Raw genomic sequence first — 26,249 nt, 5'->3', positions numbered from 1 at the left:
CTCAGATCCGGGCCCGGAGGAGGCACTTGAGACAAGTTTCCGGAATGAAATCAAACCAGCTCTGTCTCCATTTTGTTTTTCTTTCTGAGCAGACTACTTATCATTCCCCCTTAGAAATTTCATTCTTGAGTTCTTTCCTAATTCTCCAGAGTCCTTTTGGCTAAGGCTTGTTACTGTGCAGATACACTAGCCCTCCCTTTTGCCCCATCCTATCTTGCTGTCTTCTGTGGTTGTGAGCACATTTCCTTCACTGTTGGTGAAGATGTTGAACCCAGGGCCAGTTAGCCCTCAGTTAGACATTATGTGTGTGTCCTTGAGCAGAACATCACATGCAGGGGTCCGTCCCTCTCTCTCCACCATGCCAGATGAGAAAGTTGATTGACTTACTTGGACTTCAGCTTCATTCTCAGTAAAATGAGCACAATGACATTTGTCTGACCTACTGCTCAGCGTCGATGTGACTATCAAATATAGTTGGGAACAGATATGAAACATCCCGGTAAGGGACAGAGTGCTGTATACATGGGAGGCATTATTATTAAAAGAATAGTAGTTTTAAACATTTCTCTCATTTCACCTTGAATCAGTCAATAACGAAAATTCTGATCTTTCAGATTGAAAGAGGAAATGTGGATGGTACAAATCGAATGATCCTGGTAAACCATCTTTCCCACCCCTGGGGAATTGCTGTCCATGGCCCCTTCCTTTATTATACTGATGATCAGTATGAGGTCATTGAAAGAGTTGACAAGGCCACCGGCGCCAACAAAATAGTCCTGAGAAATAATATCCCAAATCTCAGGGGCCTTCGAATTTATCAAAGACATGGTGAGTATTTGTCACGGAAACATATACATCCATGGGTATACAATGTATAGTTATACATCTACACACTTACATGTCCACTTACACACAAACCCGTGTCCATACACATGCATGCAAATTGAAATGATTGCAAAATATTTAAAAAGTGATAACCATGTCTTAAGCATGGCTAATTGTAAAATGATTATAAATCAATAAAAAATGTTTAAAAAAATAAATAAAATTTGTAAGAAAAAAAAAGCATGGCTAAATGTCAAAGACTAACCTAGCATCTGAAAGTCCAGGTTGACTTCAGGGTAAACTTATTCCCATTCTTTCCCCAACACTTTAAACTCTTTACTTTGCTTTTGCTTTATCGTGCTTCCTGACATGTTACCTGTGTCTTTGTTGTCTGGGTTCCTCATTAAAATGTAACCTCCATAAGGACAGGTATTTTTCCTGTCTCGTTTCTTGCTCTCTACCCAGTCACTAGGATACTTACTGGCACATTGAAAGTGCTCAGTAAATATTTGTTGGATACCTGCTGGGGAAGTGTTTAACAAGATAGAATTTTAAAATTTATATTAATTAATTAGTTTGCCTATTTATTTATTTATTTGTTTAGTGGACCAAGGGCTGAATCCAGGACCTTGTCCATGCTAAGCATGTGCTCTACCAACTGAGCTATGCCCACCCCCCCTTTTTTTTAATTTTAAAAGAAATACTCTTGTTGCCTTTCTCAGCAGATTTTTTTCAGAGATAATCTAACTCTTGATTTGCCCCTTTAAATTAGCGTTATGATCTGGAGATTATTTTTTATAGCTTTGACATATTTTAAAGCTTTTAGTCTCTAAGCAAAGATTATCAAATAATTTGTTTGCTGACCTATAACCTAGGTTTGTCACTTGGTATTTATTTTCATTGCATGTGAAAAAAAACTTCTCTTATTTAATATACTTGAAATCAAATGCCCATCACATTGTTGATCATGTAATTAAAACTGATAGAGGTTTAAATACCAGTACATAGGTCAAGAGGGGCCAAAAAAAAAAAAAATGTAGGATTTGTAGCCAGCCTCCCTAATTCCTCTAATTCTTGCATGATTTGAGGAAGAAAAACAGTTGATATATGAACCGTGTAACTATTATATAGTTGTGGTCCTGTTTTAATACCTTTATGTATTAGTTGTATAAGCTCTAGTCTCTCCAATATTGTTTTTAGGTTAACTCAGATTCCATGTTTTTTTATTAACTTTTATAATGATCTATTTGGTGACCCACTTTTAAAATTTGACGGAGTGGCAAGTAGGTGGAGTGAAAAGTTACAGACTGTTTTTGATTTCATTTAGACTCCGAATCCTCAAATGGCTGTAGCAACAACATGAACGCCTGTCAGCAGATTTGCCTGCCTGTACCGGGAAGACTGTTCTCATGTGCCTGTGCCACCGGATTTAAACTCAATCCTGATAATCGGACCTGCTCTCCATATAACTCTTTCATTGTTGTTTCCATGCTGTCTGCAATCAGAGGCTTTAGCTTGGAATTGTCAGATCATGCAGAAGCCATGGTGCCAGTGGCAGGCAGAGGTATGCTGACTCCATTATAAGTCATATTTGGCTCCGTCTGGTGCCATGTTGAAATTCTTGGTGCTGTAAAGCATTTCTCTATGTTTGGGTTCAGCCCATAAGGAAGCTTGTTCATCCTGCTTGATGGCCACGTTCACATGTCCTTATGACTCATCTCTGTTTTCTTATATCAAGAAAGTCATGGATCTAAATTACCATCTTGTCCATATATTATTAAAAGCAATACTTTTTTCACCCAACTCTTAACATTTCAACACATTCGAGCCTTCAGTCTTCCTGAGTGTGTTTGTGTGTGTATAAGTACATTTTGAATGGACTTTTTGAAAATATATCGCCGATATCTTGATGCTTCACCCGTGTTTACTTTAGCGTGCAGCTTGAAGGGCATTAGCATCTAATATTCATATTTTTCCTGTTGGCTTCAGAATACTTTTATTGCTGTTGTTTTGTTCAAACTAAGATCAAATCGATTCATGCATTGTATTTGGAATATCTCTTCTTTCTTTTAGTCTGTAGTAGTCACCCCAGTTTTTTGTTATGACAGTGATTTTTTGAAGTGACAAACCTATTGTCTTTTAGAATCTCATGCTGAGGATGTCTCCAGTGTTTCCTCATAGTGTCATTTGACCTGTCATTCAATTTATACCCTGCATTTCCCATGAAATGAAAGTTAAGTCTAATTGCTTGATTAGATTGGGGTTGGACACACTTGGCAAGAATACGTCATAGATGAAGCTGTGTACCGGATACAGAATCTCATTAGGAAGAACACAGTGTCACCTTGCCCCCCTCTTAGTGATGCTTAAGTTTAATCACTTGGTTAGGGTGGTCACTGTGAAATCTCTGCTTGTTTTTTTCCCTTTGTAATTTGTATGAAATCTTTGGGGTCACACTATGGTACCCCATGAATATCTTGTTCCCCAAGCACCTTTAATTCATTGGTTAGAGCCATTGATGACCCTTGTCTGGAATGATTATTTAATTGAACATTACAAAATTGTGATTTTCTTGCTCTGCCGTTCCTTCTACATTCATCCTTCTATAAAAGAGACTGCTCCTTTTTTTTTTTCAGTTTATCTTTAAAAATAATTTATTATCATGTGGATAATAATTTAAAAAAATTCAGTGTAGAATCATTTAGCATAATTACTCTTTGGATGCTCCAGTTGATCCATTTTGGCCAGAGAGAACCTCTTGAAGTGGCTGCCTGTATTCTTTGGACATGATCTCATTAGTGTTGGAGTGCTTTCTTGCTTCTTGGTCCAGTAAATACGTTCCAGGCTCACCTTGTACCTTCCCTTCCCAAACCTATAATGAGCCATTTCTCCCAGGAGCCAGTGCTCTCTATTGTGGGAAGTGGTTTTTAGAAACTAAGATCTAGGGGTAGGTATGCTCATTGCAACTGGGAAACAAATAGTTCTATTTTGTAAAGGGGGCATGGTCGGAGTAGAGGGGTTGGGAATGAGGGTTTGAGAGAAAGGGCAGACATTTAAAAGTTCTAAGTTAAGCTAGAGCATTGTTTAATGATCTTTTCTTAACGTGTTCCAGAGCGAAATGCACTGCACGTGGATGTGGATGTATCTTCTGGCTTTATTTATTGGTGTGATTTTAGCAACTCTGTGTCATCTAATAATGCAATCCGTAGAATCAAGCCAGATGGGTCTAGTTTTACCAACATCATTACAGATGGGATTGGAGAAAATGGAGTCCGGGGTATTGCAGTGGATTGGGTAGCAGGTGGGTAAGCCAAATAGTGATTTTATTAAAAAGCCCTTTTGTGTTTGCATCACTGTCTTATTTATGCTATAAAGTTAGCCTAACGTGTTACAGATCTGTTTTTCTAGGAGTTTTATTGAGATTCTTTAAGATAAATTGAATTGCACTTTTATAATAAACTCACAGACTTGTGTCTGTTAATGATAATGTGTTTCCTTTGACAGATTCATGATAGTTTATCTCATTTTCTTCCATTACTAACAGAATCAGAACTGTAGGCAAAATGTTTAGATATATTAAATTATGTGGGTTTGTTTATTTCACACTTAGATTAGCATCTACTTTCTAAACTAGAAATGTCTAAATTTTCAAAGAGGAAGAGATATCAAAACATGATATAAGCCATGAAATAGCAATCGTTTATTTTAAAGCTGAGCAATTTTAGCTGCTGAGCTCTTAGTTGCTTTCTCATGTTAATGTATGAAAACTGTCTAGATCATTAGGCACTTTCTCTATTGTATTTATATTGAAATGCCTGATCTAATATTGCATTAACTTAGTTGTATTGATTCATATATTTAATTTCGAATTACCACTCATTTTTAATGATACACTGAAAAACAAATGCATTAAATGTGTTATAACTTTTAGAATATAATCCCATCATATCAATAGGTATCATTGTGTGTTATCAAGCTTGATAAGTAGATACCACTTAGAAATATTAAAACATTATGAAAACCTATATACTATACTAATAGTTTATTGCAAATAGCAAACATGGTTAGGTAAGGCTTTAAATTCCATTCCTGATTACAGACTTACTACATTATTTCTGAGAGTGTAGATAAAACAGAGGTCAACAGTCTATGACCTGTCAGCCACATGCAGCCCACTGCTTATTTTGTAAGTAAGGTTTTGCTGGAATACAGCGATGCCCATTCTTTTACGTGCTGTCTATGGTTGCTTTAATGTTACAGTGGCAGAGCTGAGTACTTGTGAAAGAAACCGTATACTCTGCAAAGCCTAAAATATCTCCTATCTTCTGGCCCTCTAGAGAACTTTGCCAACCCTAGATTTACTGTTTGGTGTATAAATATATTTCAACTAGAGATAGTTAATGAAAAGGGTAGTAGATCAGTAACATATTACATCTTGACTCAGTTTCTCTAGAGCTGTTTGAGTCATATATGGGAACAAAATGGATGTGCCTTAGTAGCTGTACAGTAGACTTCTGACTACATGGAATCAATATGGACTCCCTCTCTAGTCATTATACTGTCTTCACACCATGGTCTTTTTATTCTAGTATTTACGTTGTTCTGTAATGCCCAAGGGCAAATGGACTTTCGGTGACTTTAGAAGATCCTTGGGATGAAAACATCTACACTAGTTAGAATGACTAAGTATAGACCTCATGTTAATGCTAAACACAAAGAGCATTTGATGACACAGATAACAACCTCAGATATTGCTGGCTCTCTCTCTCTGCTCTTTTCACCACGTTGGAGTAGAAGGTGTGCCAGGACAATGAGTCTTTGAAGATATAGGTGAACATTCAGGTAGAAGAGGAAGGACATTCTGAAAAACACACCTTTCAGTAGAAAGTGGGTGATGATGTTTACTATGAATTCTGATCTGCTTTAGAAGCTAAAGAGAGGCACATTAAATTTGAAGAAACAATCTACTCAGTTCCTAAGAGTAAAAATTTATTTTTCTAAGCCTAAACTCAGATATTCATTTATCATCTTAGGCAATGTATACTGAACCAAACCTCAATCTTACAAAAGGTATGTTCTTCCTTCTTGATTTTCCATTCATCAGCCTGCTTTTTTATTTTCCTACAGGAAATCTTTATTTCACCAATGCTTTCAGGTCTGAAACATTGATAGAAGTTCTAAGGATCAATACCACCCTCCGCCGTGTTCTCCTTAAAACCACAGTGGATATGCCCAGGCATATCGTTGTAGACCCCAAGAACAGATACCTCTTCTGGGCCGACTACGGGCAAAACCCAAAGATTGAACGTTCTTATCTTGACTGTACCAATAGAACTCTGCTTGTGTCAGAGGGCATTGCCACACCACGGGGCTTGGCATTGGACCATAGCAGTGGCTATGTTTATTGGGTTGATGATGCTTTAGATGTAATTGCAAGAGTCAGCATCGAAGGAGGGGAATCTCAAGTGATTCGTTTTGGCGGCCGTTACCCAACTCCTTATGCCATCACCGTATTTGGAAATTCTATCATATGGGTGGACAGGAATTTGAAAAAAATCTTCCAAGCTAGCAAGGAGCCACATAACACAGATCCACCAACAGTGATAAGGGACAATATCAATTGGCTAAGAGATGTGACCATCTTTGATCAGCGTGTCCAGCCCCGGTCACCAGCAGAGGTCAACAACAACCCTTGCTTGCAAAATAATGGAGGATGCGTCCATTTCTGCTTTGCTCTGCCTGAATTGCACACCCCACAATGTGGCTGTGCCTTTGGGATCCTGCAAGGTGATGGCAGAAGCTGTGCCATTTCACCAGAAAACTTCCTCATCTTTGCCCTGGATAGTTCCTTGAGGAGCTTACACTTTGACCCTGAAGACTATAGCCTACCTTTCACAGAAATCAGTGTGGAAAGAAGGGCTGTGGCACTAGACTATGACAGCATAGATAACAGAATCTACTTCACACAATTTTTAAGGTCTGGAAAAGGCCAGATTTCCTATGTCAACCTGAATTCAGGGAGCATTTCTTCCACTGTTGTTGCTTCAGGTAAGAGCACTCTAAGTGTAGCTTATCTTGGAAGTAGACACAATGGGATCGACACACATGGATGACCCAGGGGTTCTAAAGTGCATATTGAGACTCTAACTCCTTTTTGTGTGTTTGTCAATGTGTGTCCAGACTTAGGGAGTCCTGATGGCATTGCCTTTGACTGGATCAATAGAAGAATTTACTACAGTGACTACACCAACCAGTCAATTCAGTCCATGGCCACGGATGGGTCTAAGCGCACTGTGATAGCCCGAGTCGAAAGGCCAAGAGCAATTGTGTTAGATCCTTGCCAAGGGTATGCCATGGTCTGCTTATTTCTGAAGGGAGGGGAGCTTGAAATTATCTTGTGTTCGTAGAAAGCCAGTGTTCTGCGGACTTCTGACACTGCAGCCACAGGTCCAGGGGTGAAAGAGCATGAGCGACTCTACCCGGGAACTCCCATTCCTTCTGCTAGGAGGATTGGCAGCATACTGGGGAACCAGTGCTCTGACTCAGTAAATCCTTACTGGCCAAGTTCTCTGGGTGGGAGTGGAGTGGGTTTCACTTGCCATGTAAATGTCAACTGACAGTTAAAGAATGCTGCTGTTCCTTTTTTTTTTTTTTTTTTTTGGAGCATAAAGGATGATTGATTTTTAACATTTTTTTAATTAAGTTATAGTCATTTTACAATGTTGTGTCAAATACCAGTGTAGAGCACAGTTTTTCAATTACACATAAATACAAAATAGAAACAGACCATAGACATAGAATACAAACTTGTGGTTGCCAAGGGGGCGGGGGGTGGGGAGGGACAGACTCGGATTTCAAAATGTAGAATAGATAAATAAGATTTTACTGTATAGCACAGGGAAATATATACGAGATCTTGTGGTAGTTCGCTGCTGTTCCTTCTTAAGGAAAAAGGATTGTGAGTTTCCTTGCGGTGAATTATGACTCCTTTTGGATCACTAGGTACATGTACTGGACTGACTGGGGTACTAATGCCCAAATTGAAAGAGCCACACTGGCAGGAAACTTCCGGCAATCTGTGGTGAACACTGACCTGGTCTGGCCCAACGGGCTCACTCTGGACTATGAAGAAGGCTTTCTCTACTGGACAGATGCCAATCTGTACGTGTCTTTGGTTATTCCCATGGGTGCTGATGAGATTTCTTCCTTCCACTTAAATAAAAAGGGATATAAAAGAGGGATTCCCATAATGTGGTGAAAATATAATATACCAGATAAATGTGGCCAAAATGTGGAGTCAGTTTCAGGAACTATATTCTAGCTTGGTGACTATACCTGTAAAAATTGATCTACATTGTAAGATTGAATAATTGTGAACTGAAAGGCATCTAAGGATGAATTACTTGAGTTACAACTATACTCAACTATAGTTAAAAATGTAATCATTCAATTTATAGTCTACAGGCCCCATGTAACTACCATAAAATATGAATGCCTTTTACATGCACACTGATAGTAAGTTTTCTCTGGGCTGTAGCATTCGGTGTCTCAAAAAAAATATTTTCCTTTGGTCTTTGTCTTTTAGTCACCTTCTCAAAAAAATTCTTTCTTCTTGTGCCAGCATCTACTCAGTCAATTTCATGGTGTTTTCCTTATAAACTCCTGTCAGCTCTAATTTTATATGTAACTCTCCAAATACTCCTGAAATTACTCACATTCCAATCATCCTCATGGTTGAAGAGATGAGATGATTTTGTTTATTATGACTGGTGTCTGTCTACATGTCAGGAATCTTAACTCTTCTTGCTCATTTTCTTATGATTTTGGTCTTGTGACACTGAAGCACCTAACAACCTCATTTTTTTCCTTTATTTTCTCATTTGCACCAAAGCAGTAATGTTTTGTATCTAAATTTGGATCATTCTAGGTAAATACCTCAAGGTAAATGACAAATGGAAAGTCATTAGAGGAGTGGGAAGGGAAAAGTAATTCACATTTTATTCAGTGACTACTATGAGCTAAACACCAAGTTCCATGCACGACATGTATTACTTCATAATACTCTCGTTTCGAATGTCAGCCTGGTTCCTTCTGTAGGATTGCCTGTGGGTTACATTAATATTTGGAAATCAATGGTGTATCCAGGCCATTGTTTGATAAGCAGGTTAAGTTCTCCCACTACCAGAAAAAAACATTTCTTGCTGCCATATGTTTCACTTGGAAAGAAAGTTAGGGGCTTATGTAAAGCCATGGTTGGGCCCAGGTATTGGGTGCCAGTTGAGGAACTTATTCTTTCTGGTTTTGAGAATTTTTTTTTCCATCTTTGTTTTAGGAAGAAGATTGAGCGCTGCACTGTAACAGGCATGGAGCGAGAGGTCATTGTCAGCAGAGTTGATTTTCCTTTTGGCTTGACTGTCTATGGCCAGTATATTTACTGGACTGACTGGAGCTCTCAAAAAATTTACAGAGCTAACAAATATGATGGGTCAAGTCTGACCGCAATGACCACGAGTCTTCCCTCCCTGCCTAAGGGTATTTGCGCTGTCGTGAAGGACCAACAGCAGTGTCACAATCCTTGCAGTCAGTTTAATGGGGGCTGCAGCAATATTTGTGCACCAGGTAAGGCATTGGCCGTGAAGGTAGAATCGTGGAGAATAATGATAATAATAACAACCAGCAGCGAAGGCTGACGGAGTATTCCACTCTCACAGGAGAAAAAATTCTCTTTGACTTCAGAGTAATTGATAAAATCGATTTCAGGATCTGTATGTTGAGAGGAAGACTTTGAAAGGTTTCTTTTCTACTCTATATTGAGCCTTCTTACAATGGCATTTTTAAATTAAGCTTGATGGAGGTAGAAAGAAAGATGTGGGTTTGGCTGCTGCACCTCAGGTCTTGAATTGGAATTTCATCGATGAGCTTATGTTCCTTATAAAAGGACTTCCTCCTTCCACTTAGGAGGTACTCTATAGTTTGGAATATTGCTGATGGTGTTTTAGAGTGTGATGTGACCTTCACAGTGTGTTCTATGGAGAACAACAGATTCATAGGAAGAAGTATCTTTTGATACTGTTGCTTTGCAGATTTTGCTGAGAAGGGAGAATCATTGCTAATGTTTCAGTGAAGATAAGAGATAGTTGTTTAAAGATTAGGGTGAACATATTAGAAATCGGTGGTGGTTCTTATTGACGGAAAACTGGCTCGGAAGTTTCCATGGCTCGTCTAATAGCACATTCAGTATAGAAGCTGTTACCAGTGCTATTCTGGAGGAGAAAATATGAGTTCTTGCTATATAAATCTTTTGCTTTTTCTGGGCCTACCCTTCTTCAGGTCCAAATGGTCCCGAGTGCCAGTGTCCACAAGTGGGCCGATGGTACCTGGCCAACAACAACAAGTACTGCATCCCGGACAATGGCACAAGGTGTGATAGTTCCAAGTTCACCTGCCTCAGTGGGAACTGCATCCCACAGCAGTTGAAATGTAATGACATCGATGACTGTGGTGACAGCAGTGATGAGCTGGAAACTCTCTGTGGTGAGTTGGACGCTTGGAGCTTTGGTTAGCACCTAACGATGTACCAAGTGTTTGGTCCTTTGGGGACTGAAAAACATTTACACTGATGCACTTTGCTTAAATCGCATGTGAGCTGATTTATATGCTGTGAAGCGGTGTATGATGCTTTCATAGGAAGTATCTCTGTAGTGGTTCAGAGCCATGGTGCTGGGTGCCATTCAATCTGTATAGCCCTGGGAAAGTCGCTTAGCCTTGCTGGGCCTCAGACGTCTCATCTGTGAGATGGTGCTGTCACTAGGGTTTTTGTGAGGAGTAAGAGAAACCGTATATGAAAACCACAGCACAGGGCTTGGTGACGTAGCATGGGACTAAGGGCTCACAAAGGTGATTGTTATCATTTTGTTAATTTTCATAGCAGAAGGATCATTCATTCAATAATTGTATTGAAATTACTTCCAATATTCAGAATTAGGAAGGCCTGAAGTTAGTTACCTTTTTCTAGTTTGTAGAGGGGCTAGAATTTCCCCAGAGAAATTGTGTTTGTACGCTTTAATGTGATTGAGATAAACTTGTAAACTGAGATGGGAGAGAAAGTGACTTTGTGATTCGCTTAAAACATTTCATTTGCTAAAACCAAGCATACAACATATTTGCTTAATCTAACTAATTTAAAGTGTCATCTCACTTTGCATGCAGTGCGTTTTGCAGCTGTTTTTGCCTTGGAAGGTAAACCCAAAGTGTCTTATTTTATTTGATTGTATCTTTTTAGAAAATAGGACAACGGTTTAATCCAGAAGCTTCTTCAGTTTTTTTTTTCCTTCCCTTAGCATTTCACACCTGCCCTTCGACATCCTTCACCTGTGCCAATGGGCGATGTGTCCAGTATAGTTACCGCTGTGATCACTACAATGACTGTGGTGACAACAGTGATGAGGCGGGGTGCCTGTTCAGGGCTTGTAACGAAACCTCGGAATTTACTTGTCATAATGGAAAGTGCATCCCTCTTCAGTTTGTCTGCGATGGTATAGACCACTGCCATGATAATAATACTTCAGATGAGAAAAATTGCTGTAAGTTTGTCTTCGGTACTTATTGTGCTTTGGTCTTGAAGTCTTAGAGCACGGGAGATGGAATTTTTATGTAATGACATAAGATTTCTGAGAAAAAAAACCCATACTATTCATCTAAAACATAAATTTCATTGTAATACAGTCTACTAAGTGATTTTTAAAAACAAGTCTACCTAGTATTTGAATTATTCACCTAAATTTATGGATCCATGCAAACATTGACTTTTAACCGTAAATATTTTATGCTTGGTTTACATATCTGATTGGTTTAAAGCTTTACCAATCATTACCACCGAAAATTATTATATAAATGTGTTGTGGCTAATGTTTGTTGTGCAAAAAGCAATATGGTATGTTGTTGACTGAAATGATTTGTCTCTTTAGTTTTTCTGGTAAATTGCCTTTTAGTGAATTCATTTTTCCAAAATTTCTGGGATTTTGCGCTTAAGTATCTTGGGAAGACAAAAGAGCAGAGTGTGAGCCCAAGTGTATTTTCAGTTTGGGTAGACTGATATGCTCTGCTGCTTTTGTAGGTAGTAACACACAATATTTAGTTATTTATTTTTTAATGGAGGTACTGAGGATTGTACCCAGGACCTCGTGCATGCTAAGCACGCACTTTACCACTGAGCTGTACCCTCCCCCCAAAACACAGTATTTATTTGAGTGTGCTTTTTTTTATCAACAAGTGGCCAATCTGTTTCATCCATCTCCCCCAACTTTTTTTCTGAGTATTTTAAAGCAACTCCTAGACATGCACGTCACTGATCAAGACATTTTGAAAAACAACTACCATGCCAGCATTAACAAAATCAACAATACTTAGTATCATTGAGTACTCAGTCCATCTTTAAATTTTATCACTTAAAACACGTCAACTATTGCTCTGTTCAAATTAGGATTCAGACAAGGTCTACACATTGATTTAGACTAGAATTTAGACCTAGAGGTTTAATTACATTAGACTCAATTCTTTGGGCAAGAACACTTCACAGGTGGAGCTATGTATTTCCTGTTGTAGCAAATGGTGAAGCACATGCTTGATTTTTCCCCTTTAGGTGAAGATGAAGTTAATTAGTGGATTTACAAGTCAGTCTGAGTCTTCCCGTAAGAAGTTCCCATCAACATTTCACCCAATGGTTTTGGCATCCCTGGGTGGTTGTTCCATAAATGCATTATTTCCTTAAGGGATACCAAATACGCATTTAAAACTTTGACTATTCCTTCCACACTTATTAACTGAAGTCCCATAAAGAAGAAATTTCCCTTATCAACTCTTTTGTTACCCTAAAATACAATTCTGCAGGGTAATTGTCTAATACCTTCCCTATAGTTGTCAGTTTTCAGAGTAATGACTTGATGACCAGTGAGTACTAAGTTTTTGATTGTAGTGGACAGAGCTATGAAATACAATTTTTAAGGAAAAAATTATATTGATATTTTCCATTTTAATTTGAGATAACAGGTTTTTCACCTTTTAGATTTTATAATCATGTCTCTTATGCTTAAAATCTTGGTTTCTAATAAGTGACATTAGCATAGTCATTTACTTGCTTTATTCTATAGTAATTTTAAAATGCCTATCATAGTCTCAAAATAACCACACAAATGTAATTAAAAATTTTAGGTCCTTCCTGTTCTTAGATTATTTCCCACTAGGGATATGCAGTCATTTGTTACTGTTTCCAAATTTTAGGAATTCCTTTCCTATATTCATTTTTTATTCTATTCTTTTTATTTATACAAAATAATGTGCAGGGTTTTATAATCAAAATTATACAAGGTACATTCACGAAAGTCTTTGATATTTGTCCTCCCAACCCTGCTGCCTCTGTAATCTTCTCAACCTGTTCATAGGGCTGATAATTTTCATTAGTTTATCTTTTTATTGCTGTTGCTTTTCATGTTAGCATTTCTCTCTTGCTAGACACACACACACACTCACATCGTCATTTTTCTTACACAAAAGATAGCCTATTGTTCTGCTTTCTTACTGTTCATATATCCTGGAGATCATACCTTCATTTCTTATCATGTTAGGGAGATCTTCTTCATTCCTTTTTATAGCTCCATATTACTCCATGCTGTGGAAATGCCATAATTTATTTAACCCAGAGTGGGGAGTCTTGCTGAGGCTATTCAACAATGAAAACAGGCAATTTAAACTACAAAGCAGCCCCCATTCTCCTCCATGATCTCAGTGTCACCTGGAAATATCTCTTTTTACTATAGAATCCATGGCATCACGTAAGTGTCATGGATCATACCTCTGTGATAGCTTAGTACATCCTACCCTCCTGGTGGTTTGATTCTGCAGTACATCTCTTAGTGTGACCATATATGATACATGTGTGGTGGGTATGTTCTAAATCTGGTTGTCTTTTTCAAGCTCATCGCACTTGCCAGTCCGGATATGTAAATTGTCTGAATTCAAGTGTGTGTATTCCTCGTACTTTCTTATGTGATGGAGACAATGACTGTGGAGATATGAGTGACGAAAACCCCATTTTCTGTGGTAAGATACACCTGCTTCTCTTTCTGTGCTTCCAGGGATGCACATCTTGAACTCATACAGAGACACATGGCCTGGTTGTTTGGGCTAATTTCAATTTCTCCTCTCAAATTGACCTTGTAAGTAGAGGCAGTAGGCAGTTACTTTAGGATGTGCTTGGAGGGGCATAAGAAGCCCCTTCTCTCTGCTCCCTGGCTGGACACCTGACTCTAAATATTTCTTCCAGAAACCACCTCTGCTGCCTAACCTGCTACAATTGAAGGCCTTTTGTCTTCAGGAACTCCAGGCAGAGCTTGCACATTAAGCCCTCATATTTACTCTTAATAGGTTTATAGTAGCCGTTAGTAACTGAAAGAATTTTCTGTCTTTTTCATATGTTTGACTTTCAGAAGCCTTTATTTCATATTTAGCAATTTGCTTCAATCAAATAATTTCCTGTGTTTATAGTTCAAATTAAAAGACCTTTCTTAAGCTCAATAACTTTGAGACTATTCCTGTAAATAGATGCGTACTTTAAGAATTTAGTAATTGTCAACAAGCCAGGCTACAGTCCAAGAGCAGGAGTCAGTTGTAAAAACAGTAGCAAGAGGAAGCAGAAAATCTAGAAAACACATCAGACCAGAACTACCTAATATTGTGCAACAAAAGCATCAATGTTCACATGTAGGCAGAGTCGTTTACTCAAATTACAAGGATGAATAAGAGCAGAACTTTGCTCATTCCCTAGAGTCATGGTCTAACATGGCTAAAAGGTTGTAGGATGAATTCAGATATGGTCATATTGTTTTTTGCTTTTCAGTGTAATTTATTTTATGTTATGGTAGAAAATATAGAACCAAGTCTTCTTTTATATGTAATTTCTGATGGCACATATCAAAAATGTAGTCTTTTGGTGTTGCCAACATATACCATTTATTTTTGGGTTTCTGGAATTTAGGGAAAAAATCTGGAAAACCGGAGCAGTGTTGCTCTCCCATACTCTTCCCTCCTGACAGAGCACTTAGACAAAAACTCATTTCCCAGGCCTCAGTATTCCTTTCTTGGTAGCAGTTATCCAGTTCAGAGATAATAGGCAGATTAGAAAGACCGATAGGAACAAGCTTGTGTGTTGCTTATGGGTTTTATCTTCTCTCCCTCCTCCAGTCTCTGAGACGTGCAACAGCAATGAATTCCACTGCGCATCTGGGCCCTGTATTCCTAGCTTTTGGTATTGTGATAAAGAAAGAGATTGTTCTGATGGCTCTGATGAACCTGCCACTTGTGGTAAGAGAGTGAACAAACATGAAAAGCACTGGGATGCAGCTGGACACCCTCTTGCAGCTGCTTGAGATGTAGACTCTGGTCCTGACCACTGAATGTGTGCACTGCCTGCTCCTCCTCTCAGCTAAAGTGCTGAGACCACTCAGCAGACAGTCACTAGAAACCTGGGGCACTGGGAGGGTTGCTGGGCAGGAAACGGAGGTTGCTGATTGATGTGGATAAAAAGAGAATATGTGGGTGATGCACCTCCTACCAGCCTGGCTTGTAGAACTCAACTAATGATAATTGACTCTGAATTGGAATTTTGAAATTTGACCGAGTTCTGACCCCTAAGACTGTGGGAGGAGCCAAAAGTGATTGAAATCATCATAAATGTGGAGAAGGGGCATATTAGGAGCGCATAGTTCCTGTTCTGTCTGTGTGCCAGCTTAGGAGGTAAGGTCTCCCGGCCATCTGAGCTTCCTGAGATGGTGGTTGTATTCCTGGAGGCAGTTGTGTATTGTTTATGTTTGAAGGCTGCTGTTTTCCTTTGCAAGTCCTAATCTATATCCATACACAATCTTTCTTTTTTACATAAAAAGTTACAATATTCTACATTGTTTTTTTTGTCTGTCAATAAATCACACTGCTGTATAGGGGTCAGCAAACTATGGCCATGGACTAGCTGCCTGTCTTTATAAATCAAGTTTCACTAGAATGTAGCCACATCCTGTCTATGGCCGCTTTTGTGCTGTGAAGGCAGTGTCAGGTAGGTGTGACAGAGAACATGCGGCCTGTAAACCTAAAATGCTATCTGGTTAAGAGAAAGTTTGCTGTCCCCTGTTATAAAGTCTTTATACTGCTGGTTAGTGGCTGTATAATATTCCATTGAGTGGTTATATTATCATTAACTGCCTCTATTTTAATTTTTTTTTACTGTATTATAAATATCACCACAGTAAGTACCATGATATATAAAATTTTTTTTATATATTTATATTTTTTTCTGGAGGGTTGTTTTCTAAAGGCCATTGGTCTAATTTTGCAGCTGAATTCAGACTATTTTCTATTCCTATTTTCTCTCTGCTTCAAACTCTGTGACTAATAGAGAGTAGTATTTAAAGCGCTTTGTCAAGTTATTTTTCCCCAATGCTGAGAGTTTTGTAGAAAACAAAGGACACATAGAATTTTGAGGATTCATAAAGGAAACAATTAACAACTGTTAGGTGGATAGAATAGTCATAGAGATTGGTTTAGATGTGTGAACTATTGGTTCAAATATATGAAGAATAAATATAGTTTCCAAACTTCTCCATGGGAACCAAAGTCATAGTAATAGCAATTAGTAATAGCTGTTTGACATATTTAAATTAAAATAAATGCAGGATCTAATATGAATGCATTCTCATAATATGCAGAGGTATTAATTGACATACAGTGCTGTGTAAGTTTAAGGTAGATAGCGTAATAATTTACATACATCATGAAATGATTACCACAATAAGTTTAGTGAACATCCAATCCACATATAACATTTTAAAGAAAGAATAGGATGTGTACAAAAGAGTAAAATCCTGCCTGGGGGTTGTAGGTATAGCTCAGTGGTAGAGCACATGCTTAGCATGCACGAGGTCCTGGGTTCAACCCCCAGAACCTCCATCAAAAAAAAAAAAAGGGTAGTATCCCCATTTCTTCACCCTTCTCCAATCCCCTCACTCCCCAGACATAATCGTTATTACGTGTGAATTCTTCTTTTTTTATATATACATCCTAACATGTGGTTTTTAAAACACTAATGGGACCTTACTATTTATATTTTTCTGCAGTTTGCCCCCCACTTTTTTTTTTTTGAGCTTAACAACATCTTGTCAGCATGTTAGAAAATACAGCTCTACCTCATTTCTTTGCATGTTGAATATTGCTTTAAAGTATCAGGTTCCATGTGTTTTTATCCCTTTCCTGACTGAAGGTCATTTAGGTTGTTTCCATTTTTTTCACTGAGACATAATGCTGGAATGAACGTCCTTTTAAAAGCTTTTTCCTGCATATATGGAAAGATTCTTACAGGCTAGGTTTCTAGGAGTAGTGTTCCTGTGTGATGGGGATATGTTTCTTCAAAAGACTGTATTGATACACACTCCTTTCTCACCAGCTTATGAAAGGTCATGTTTTTCCTTATTATCATTCCTTCTTGTTATTATTCTACTGTATTTTTAATATTTAGCATTTAATTTTCTTTTGCCCTTGGCTAATTTTCAGGAGTCTCTGGGTTTATGGACATATGACAACTTGATTAGTTGAACAGGGACATGTGGGGATGTGATTAAATAATTCTAATTGGTGTTCTAGACAGCCCATGCTATCGTAGGCTTCTCTCAAGATTTCTGGACTACAAACCACTCTTCTCACCAAGGGTGCTTTTTATCTTTTTGCAGAGTATTCTGAGATAACATGCTCAAGTGATGAATTCAAGTGTGACAGTAACAGGTGCATCCAAATAGAGTGGGTCTGTGATGGTGATAATGACTGTGGGGACATGAGTGATGAGGACGAAAGACACCACTGTGGTAAGTGAAACCAATTAATTCCTCTGCAGCATCACATTCCAGGGAAACTCAGCAGATTTTTTTTTTTTTTTTTTTTTTTTGTCGTTGGAGAGTATGGTTGTCAGACAGATTCCTCTAACTGAATGCACGTGGACAGAATGTTACCTTTATTTTCACTCAGGAATGTTTGATATCATCCACTTAATGCTTTAAAATGATGAAAAAAGATTTTAATGTTTGTTTTTCTCTGTAATATTTAGATAATGGAAATAATGTCCTACATTTCTAGAGCGGATAAAGAGAACTCAGTTAGCCTCTCTCTTTTTTTTTTTTTTTTTGGCTTTTTAAAACATTTTTCTTCCTATTGAAGTACAGTTAGTTACAATGTATCAATTTCTGGTGTACTGCACAGTGTCACAATCATGTATTCACATACATACGTTTGTTTTCCTGTTTATTTGCCACTCTTAATGGCAGCTTTAATAATGTACCTCCAGTTTCACCTGTTACCTTAGAGCTGTTTGGGGGAGGAGGCAGGGGGAGGATTATTCCTTGTAAGTGAATTATGGAAAAGACTGTGGGACACCGTTTTCCGTTACCAACAGAACTTAGAACTATTAGCTGAGGTGTCTTAGAAGAAAGTCTTTTCATGCCAGAATAATAAAAGCAATGTCTCCGTGATCGTTACCTCCTTTGTCCCTGGCTTTGGTGGCAGTCCATACATAGTTCCACATAGACTCTATGAAATGGGTGGTTGGCAGCTGCACATACATGGACTATCGCATGTGCTTTCCCCCCATATCACCAAGACCCCCGTCCTTTTGTTTCCTATTCACCCACAAAGAGATTGAATAGAATACTTGTATTTCATTCTGCAGGCTTTAATGATTATATGATAGCATCTTAGCTCTTCCCTAATAGTATCATGGTTTCTAACTCTTAGTGATGTGAGTTCCTCCCAGATACCTACCTTTTTAGAAAGCCTTAACTTTTTAGAAAATCCTATGACTTTGAGCTGTCTAGTCAACCTTCAATTTTTCTCATCTGTAGAACTAGCATAAAAATGCCTGTCTCACATTGTGTTTGTGTAATTATACTTTGTAAACTAAAAAAATGTTACCAAAAGGAAGGGATTTTTGGTATCCAGTTACTAAGAGGTGCGTCATTTTCTATAGCCCTGAGGGAAAAATATGACCTTGCATTAATTTTTGGAAAACTAAGTGAGGTGTTTTATTATCTTTATTTTTACTTCTGAAAAAATTCCAAGGTTCAAAGCAATTAAAACACAAGTTTTGGAGGTATTTTTATTATGACCTATTATTGTAACCATGTGATTTGTCTGCGTATTTCTCCCTCATTTTCTCTCATCCCTCAGAGTGTTATGTAACATAAAGCCAAGACAAATAATGGTTCAGAATGAATCTGAACGCTAGACCGAGCTCTCGTGTGGTTTCTGATTCTCGTGTGGTTTGGTTTCAGAGAATCACAGCTGCTCCAGTTCCGAGTTTCACTGTGTAAATAGTGTGCCCCCATCCAGGAGGTGCATTCCTCAGTCTTGGGTTTGTGATGGCGATGCCGATTGCTCTGACGCCTATGATGAGCACCAGAACTGCACCAGAAGAACCTGCTCTGCAAACGAATTCACCTGCACTAATGGACTGTGTGTCCCGGACTGGTTCAGGTGAACTGGGGATTAAATGATTTACCAACAAACCTCCAATGTCCATGAGGCAGGACTTACTTATCCATTAAGAATGGTGCACAGTGCCTGGGCCCATGATACTTTTAGTGGCCTATGAAAATGTTTAGATTTCTTTTAAAATCAAAGGAAAAAAGGAGAAAATTTAGATCAAAGGAAGTATTTTAAAACCAAATAATATATCTGCCTTTATGCCAATATGGTCATTAAATATAATTTTAATTATTTTTATGGAGGAAGGGTCCCATGAAGGCAAAGACACCTAGGGTCCATGAAAGTTATAATGTGACCTTGCACAGAGGGCCAGAGAGATGAGTGAAGTGGGCTTGATATTAAAAAATTCTTTCTTGAGGCAGGTGACCCTCTTGGTCTCCCACTTGGAGGCACGGGTACAGGAAATAATTCATTCTCTTCTCTCTGCTAGCAGCAAAATAACAGTGCAAGCATGGTAATGAATGGAGATTGGCACTAAGGCTTGGTGTCAGTGAGACAGCAGAGACAGGCAGGTGCGGTGACCTGAGAGCACGTGTTCCAGCTGAAAGATGCAGACACTAGTCAGCATCATTGGTTTTGAGAGAAATTGGGAATCTGGATTTTTCATCAGAGTATTTTTCTGATTTTAAATGCTGGACACAAATTTTTAAAAAATTTGAGAATATTGTGTCAATGTCAGACAGGTTCAGCTCACAGGCTTCTGGTTCTAGGACCTCTCCTGTAATTCTCTGTTGGTTGATTTCTTATCACTTTCTCCAAATGGGCCATTCCAAAAGGTTTATCCTTTTTTTCAGTGCCCCAACGTTGTGCTATCCGCACCTAGCAAATTTTTGTATATAGAAGGAAACAGAGAAGGAAAATGATGTGTAGGTTTTAATCCTGATGGACTAGCAGAATACTGAGAGAATTACCAAAAGTTGGGGAGTCCAGAAGGGAGCTCAAGGTGGAAGGTGAGTGTAGGGCTCCCTGAAGTGAAAGTGTGTATTAGACATTTGGACACGTGAAACTGGAGCCAAGAAGAGATATTGCATGTGCCAAGGACTGGGATGGTAAAGGACACACATGTTTATTGAGAGCAGCTGTCAGCTTAAGTACGCTTGGGAGTGAGATGGAAAAGATGCATGACCAGGCACAAGGTCAGAGCAGCTGAGCTTCTGGGACCGTTTGCTTTGAGGTAGGCAGTCCCCCAGTGGGCCCCGACGTCCTGCTGGAATACTGTGTGATGCAGAATTGTGAGTTCGAGAAAGGGGTCCTGAGGAAACCAGGAAAGGGTCAGGCTGCATGAGGAGCAGGGACTTGGCATTGTGACTTGTGACTGAAGAATTGTAGGGATTAAAGGAGCAAATAAATGTCTTCTAGAAAGCAGACTTATGTGGGATGACTCGTGTCCCTTCAAGGACCCAGCAGACATTGCTGGGAGGTGGTGATTTGAACATTAAAACCTGAAGATGTTCGGAGACAGAAGGAACTCCTTACATAGTGAAGTAACATTTAAATGTGCTTTGTCTGTTTGTAACTCATATGGATGAGATCATCGATGTTTAATTTTTGTTGATGGAAGTGAATAACCTTTATCTATATATTCTCCCTCTTTCCTTGAGAGTCCTACTATGCTATACTGCTCTTTGGTTCTTCTGAATTTAGGAAATATTTAATACCAGCAGTCTTAGATATATTCTGAAAACTTAGGTGCAGGATCTAGGGAATAGAATTAAGTTTGGTCTTGATTTTGATCAGACTCTAGGTTATCTCACTACTCCCTTTCTGAGCTTTCTAAACGCTGCTTTCATTATTTCTCTGCTCTCACAGCTGACTTACCCCTGCCCCATCAGACTTAACTAACTTCGTTCATCTTTTCTTTCTTTCGCTCCGTCCCTCACTTCCCTCCCTCACTCTGTCCTTTCTTCTCTCTTTTCTCTCTCTCTCTCATTCTCCCCTGACCCCATGAGCTTTCTCAGATGCTTTTGCCAAGGTCTATGGCAGAAGAGAAGAAATGGTATATATCTGAAACCTGAAATATAAGATTTTAAATTTCTCCAAACTCTGTTTGCCTGGAGTGCTGTTAAGCACTCTATTAACCTGCTCCCTCTTGCTGCCTGGCAGAATGTGTGCTCCCCCATTTGGTACAGGGGATCATTTCTCCTATTGACTTTGTTTCTCTTGGCTCTTTACTGATGCTGCTGAAGAACCTGGTTAAGACGGGGTTGTGAGCAGCTTGCTGGAATACTGACCCACAGTTGTGTCTAAAAACATGGTGACTTGCTGGCCTAAGTGACTCTTTTTCCCTCTTGTGTTGAATCTAAAGTAGACAAAAGGAAGCATTGGTGTCTCATGTCATTTGGAGATGAGTTAAACAGCTACCAGGAGACTGAATGGGGCTGAACCAGCCTGCTTTGTTCACACCCTTCTTTACAGTTTCATGCACATATTTTGGTCTAAATCAGATTGAGAGTGCCCAGGTTGTGGACGGCATTGCTGACTGGCAGCACTGACCATAGATCAGTTGTTCAGTTGACTGTATTCAGCTTTGGTACCTTAATGTTCTGCCTCTAGATCCTAAGCCCTCCAACATAAATTCTTTTATGAATGGCAAACATTAGCTTTGCCAAGCCTCATCCAAGCTTTCTTTATACTGATACTTGAGTTTTGTAACTGTCAGTGGGACCCCCTTCAGTAATCATGATTTTCATGAGCTCTTGGAATATTGTGGAAAAAGAAGACCAGTCTGGCTCACAGAATTTCAGGAGACTATCTTGTGCTCCTGGTGCCTAGGAATATTAGGGCCCCAAATAGCTTCTGGGACTATAAAATGCCTTCTTCCGTTGCCAGTATTCCATACTAACCTACTAGTTTTCCCTCCTTCCCATCACTGTAACCACTGACATCTCATGGTAGGTGGCAGGAGTATTATAAGGAAAGATGGAAGACATGGGGCTGTCAATGTAAACATTACTCCGATTGGAAGACAGCATTTTCACCTGGGTACAGGCACTTGTAGCATAAGGCTGCCCAGGATATTGGCTGGGCCCAGAAACTGTCTCATTATCTGATGAACAGATCTGATGAGCACCAAAAATGTAAACGTTGTGTTTAATTAATTTGTCAACTGAAGAAAAAAAATGAATGCAATTATTTTGAATAGTTCTAGGCCTACATTTCCCATGGTGGCCACCAGCACCTGGGGAAGTTGTATGGAATGCTAAATATTAGATTCTTCTAGAGCTAAAGATGGGTGGGGTAGATGAAGATTCTAGGGTAGAGGGGACTAAGGTCATTGGTGACTTTGTTGAAATGGATGACCTGGCATTCAGTTAGGAGAGGAAGCAAAGCCCCAAGTGGGTGATGGTTGAGACTTGTTGTCAACGTCTTCAGGAGTGGTGCTGGGTCTCCTAACACAGATGTGACCGGCGCAATGACTGTGGCGACTACAGTGATGAGAGGGACTGCACGTATGCTACCTGCGATGAGCACCAATTTACCTGTCAGAACGGGCTCTGCGTTAGTAAGGCCTACGTCTGCGATGGGGAGAATGACTGTGGAGACGACTCTGATGAGCTGGAGCACCTCTGCCACACCCCAGAGACCACCTGTCCCCCTCACCAGTTCAGGTGTGACAACGGGCACTGCATCGAGATGGTGAAAGTCTGCAACCAACTAGATGACTGTTTAGACAACAGTGATGAGAAAGGATGTGGTGAGTCTAACAGAAGATCTGGGAGAAGGAAAACAGGGAGCCTGAATGTGGGTTCTCAACCCTTTATGATTTATCAGGACTTCACAGTTGGTCCTCTAAGTAGAACATTGCCAGAAAATTCCTCTTGCTTGTCCATCAAAAGGCAAGGATTTCTTGGTATGTAAGGTTAGTCACAAACATTTTTGGATTAATTCATCAGTTAGGCAGTTGTCACAGAGAACAAGAAATGAACGAATTCAGGCCTTCAGTGTCTAACAGCAGACGGTGCGGATTCTCTTTGAACTCTCATGATGACTTCTTGCCTGAACTGCCCTTCTGCTAGGATTCCTTAGCCTGTGCTTAATTTTCATCCTCAGGTGACTAAAGGGGAGAGTTTTATGCCCCAAGCCCCACAAGTAAACCAGTGTCGAATTTATAAAATATAGAATTCTTAACAAAGTTCTCCCTACTTTGTAGATAGTTTTTGGTTGAGCATGGCCATGCGTCACAGAACCAGCCAGACGTACCCCCTGGGGTGGTGGGTGCCTCATCCCATTTGTGAGAATCAAAGGAGCACATGTCTCCCAGCTCCAGGTTCAGTGACATCACACCTGGAGCCTGAAATTGGCCATGGTGTGAGTCGTTGCACCACCAAAATGGAGGACGCTACAAATCTGAGCATTTTGCCCCCCAGAGGCTTGTTTTCCTAGCACACCACCTTGTGGGTTCTTCTGTTCTTTTCTCCTCTGTACTACTCTTTTACTTTTAAATTTATCGACTAAAGAAGATTGCCAGGAATAGGATTAGAAGTCAAACTTGTTGGCTGCATTAATTGTTAAAACCACTGGTGAAGGATCAAGCTGGGAGGAAGCTGAATAAGAGTGACTTTTGACTAATTCCAGCCTTTAGAAATCCTTTCTTATCTGTCTTCTTTTAGCGTGATTCCTCAAGAATTGGGTCTGTCCAATGGGCAGGTTGACTTTGGACTATTATGGTGGATCCACTTCTGACATTTTAGGTTCTCTGATAACTGTCTTTTACCTACAGGTGTTAACGAGTGCAATGATGCTTCACTCAGTGACTGCGACCAAAACTGCACAGACACCTTAACCAGCTTCTATTGTTCCTGTAAGCTTGGTTACAGGCTGCTGCCTGACAAGCGGACCTGTGTTGATATTGATGAATGCAAGGACACACCCTTTGTCTGTAGCCAGGAGTGTGAGAACACCTTGGGATCTTACATCTGCAAGTGTGCCCCAGGCTACATCCGCGAACCAGATGGAAAGAGCTGCCGGCAGAACAGCAACATCGAGCCCTATCTCATTTTTAGCAACCGTTACTATTTGAGAAATCTAACCATAGATGGGTCTCTTTACTCCCTCATTTTGCAAGGACTGGGTAATGCTGTGGCAGTGGATTTTGACCGAGTAGAAAAGAGATTGTACTGGCTTGATATAGAGAACAAAGTCATTGAGAGAATGTTTCTGAATAAGACAAACAGGGAGACAGTCATAAAGCACAATCTACCAGGTACAGAAAGTCTGGCTGTCGACTGGGTTACCAGGTAAGAAAATGCTGAGGAGCTTTTTCAAAGTTTAAAAGTTTTTTGTTTTTTAAAAAATATTCTAACCATGTTTTCATTTTAATAGGGAACTGATCTTTTCAACTGGGGTTAATGGGTGGATGCATCTTAATGCTTCTGCATGTTTTTTTTTTCCTCTTCTGAGCACCAATAATCAGATGGGATACCACAGAACCTCAAATCAACTGATTTGAAGAATTTATGGTATCAGTTTCATGGGGAGGGGCATCACCAAGGAGGAAAGAGCTGCTATTACTGACCACTTAATTCACTGAAGATGTGAAGGAATGATTCACACTTTCATTGGTGCATTCAGTCATTTAAAACTGCCTCCTAAGTACCTCCTGCATGCAGGTGCTGAGCCAGGCTCCACCAACACAGACACAGCCCCTGCTTACCTGGGTTCACAAACTTGCTTGCAATGCTAGTCATTCCCAGCCTGGGCTGGTTATAAAATAGAGAATGGCTAACTTGAAACTGTGAGCGTCTGTAAGGTAGACAAGTGATATTTTAATTAAACTATACCATTTCAACCACACTTCTTAACATCTCTTCTGAAGATTGAATCTATCAGATACTTGGCAGCATCAGGTAGTTGGCTTTGTGGTGGACATGACGCTGCGGGCACTTGCTGCTGTCAGCCCAGACCTACAGAGGACTTCTGCACATCTTCTCTATTTGACTATCTTCAGGGTAAAGATCCTAAGATAGGGGATGGAGAATTTGTTCCCTAGTTCTACCTGAATAGTAGCTGGTCTGCCATAGGTGCTCAATAAGTGCCTGCAGAATAAATAAAATACTGACTGTGAACATAAGTACTTTATATGTAGTGGCTCTACTAGGTGTCAGAAAGCATGGTGATTAATGATTTGCAGGAACAGAACTAATCCTAGTACTGTTCCTGTCTCATCCTTTGCTCCAGTGCAGGGACGATAGTATTTTAACCTTGATACTGTCTTTCGGTCCTCTTTCTCCCAGACTGTTCAGATGGTATTTTCCCCTTGACATCAGCTCCTTTCCTCTCCCTCTGGGCATATTCTTGGCTAGGAGAAAGGATTAGATACCTGTGTGGTAGTGAGGAAGATGGAACAAAAAAAGCCTAGGGTGAGGGTAGGATAAAATATCCCATGAGCGAGGCATTTTCTCAGATGTTCAAGAAGGAGCACAACCAGGCTGAACAGTCCTTAAAACTCAGAGGCAGAATAGACCCCAGTTACATATACAATAGTAGTGGACAGCTCAAAGATACAAATTACATTGAGATTTGACAGTTTTCCTAATATCGATAAAATGTCACAGCTAGCCCAAGGATGTCTGATTTCCAAAGCCCTTACACTTGAAATACTAGTTTTTCAAAGCACTAATATGCACAATGGAAAATTGTGTTGGCTCTCTGTCCTCTTAATTTTTCCCATAGTGGAGATGGAGTGTCTCCTCGATATTCTGTTCACAGGGTCAGTATTTTGACTGTGGAATGAAAAGAAATTAATGAGTTGGCAGTAAGCTCAACAGAGCAGAGTGCCCTGTGGTGTAGCCAGCCTTGAATTCCTGCTCTACCTCTTACTAATCATACAACCTCTGGGCCTCAGTAGCCTC

General features: G+C 39.6%; 1 protein-coding gene across 1 annotated transcript in view; it reads left to right on the top strand.

The window, feature by feature from the left end:
* Window positions 1–26,249, top strand: part of LRP2 (LDL receptor related protein 2) — a 181,774-nt gene that overhangs the window by 111,785 nt on the left and 43,740 nt on the right. The window contains exons 36-50 of the mRNA XM_010971430.3: window positions 615–828; window positions 2,153–2,389; window positions 3,938–4,126; window positions 5,953–6,873; window positions 7,006–7,171; window positions 7,828–7,986; window positions 9,158–9,444; window positions 10,156–10,359; window positions 11,166–11,408; window positions 13,798–13,923; window positions 15,064–15,183; window positions 17,595–17,726; window positions 19,185–19,386; window positions 22,797–23,092; window positions 24,119–24,635. Coding sequence (XP_010969732.2) covers window positions 615–828; window positions 2,153–2,389; window positions 3,938–4,126; window positions 5,953–6,873; window positions 7,006–7,171; window positions 7,828–7,986; window positions 9,158–9,444; window positions 10,156–10,359; window positions 11,166–11,408; window positions 13,798–13,923; window positions 15,064–15,183; window positions 17,595–17,726; window positions 19,185–19,386; window positions 22,797–23,092; window positions 24,119–24,635 — 4,013 coding nt within the window. The remainder of the gene's footprint in view (window positions 1–614; window positions 829–2,152; window positions 2,390–3,937; window positions 4,127–5,952; window positions 6,874–7,005; window positions 7,172–7,827; window positions 7,987–9,157; window positions 9,445–10,155; window positions 10,360–11,165; window positions 11,409–13,797; window positions 13,924–15,063; window positions 15,184–17,594; window positions 17,727–19,184; window positions 19,387–22,796; window positions 23,093–24,118; window positions 24,636–26,249) is intronic.

The sequence above is a fragment of the Camelus bactrianus genome, chromosome 5 (genome assembly GCF_048773025.1).
Source record: "Camelus bactrianus isolate YW-2024 breed Bactrian camel chromosome 5, ASM4877302v1, whole genome shotgun sequence".
NCBI lineage: Eukaryota > Metazoa > Chordata > Mammalia > Artiodactyla > Camelidae > Camelus > Camelus bactrianus.
The sequence above is the reverse complement of the archived record's forward strand: the minus strand, read 5'-3'. Positions and strand labels throughout refer to the sequence as shown.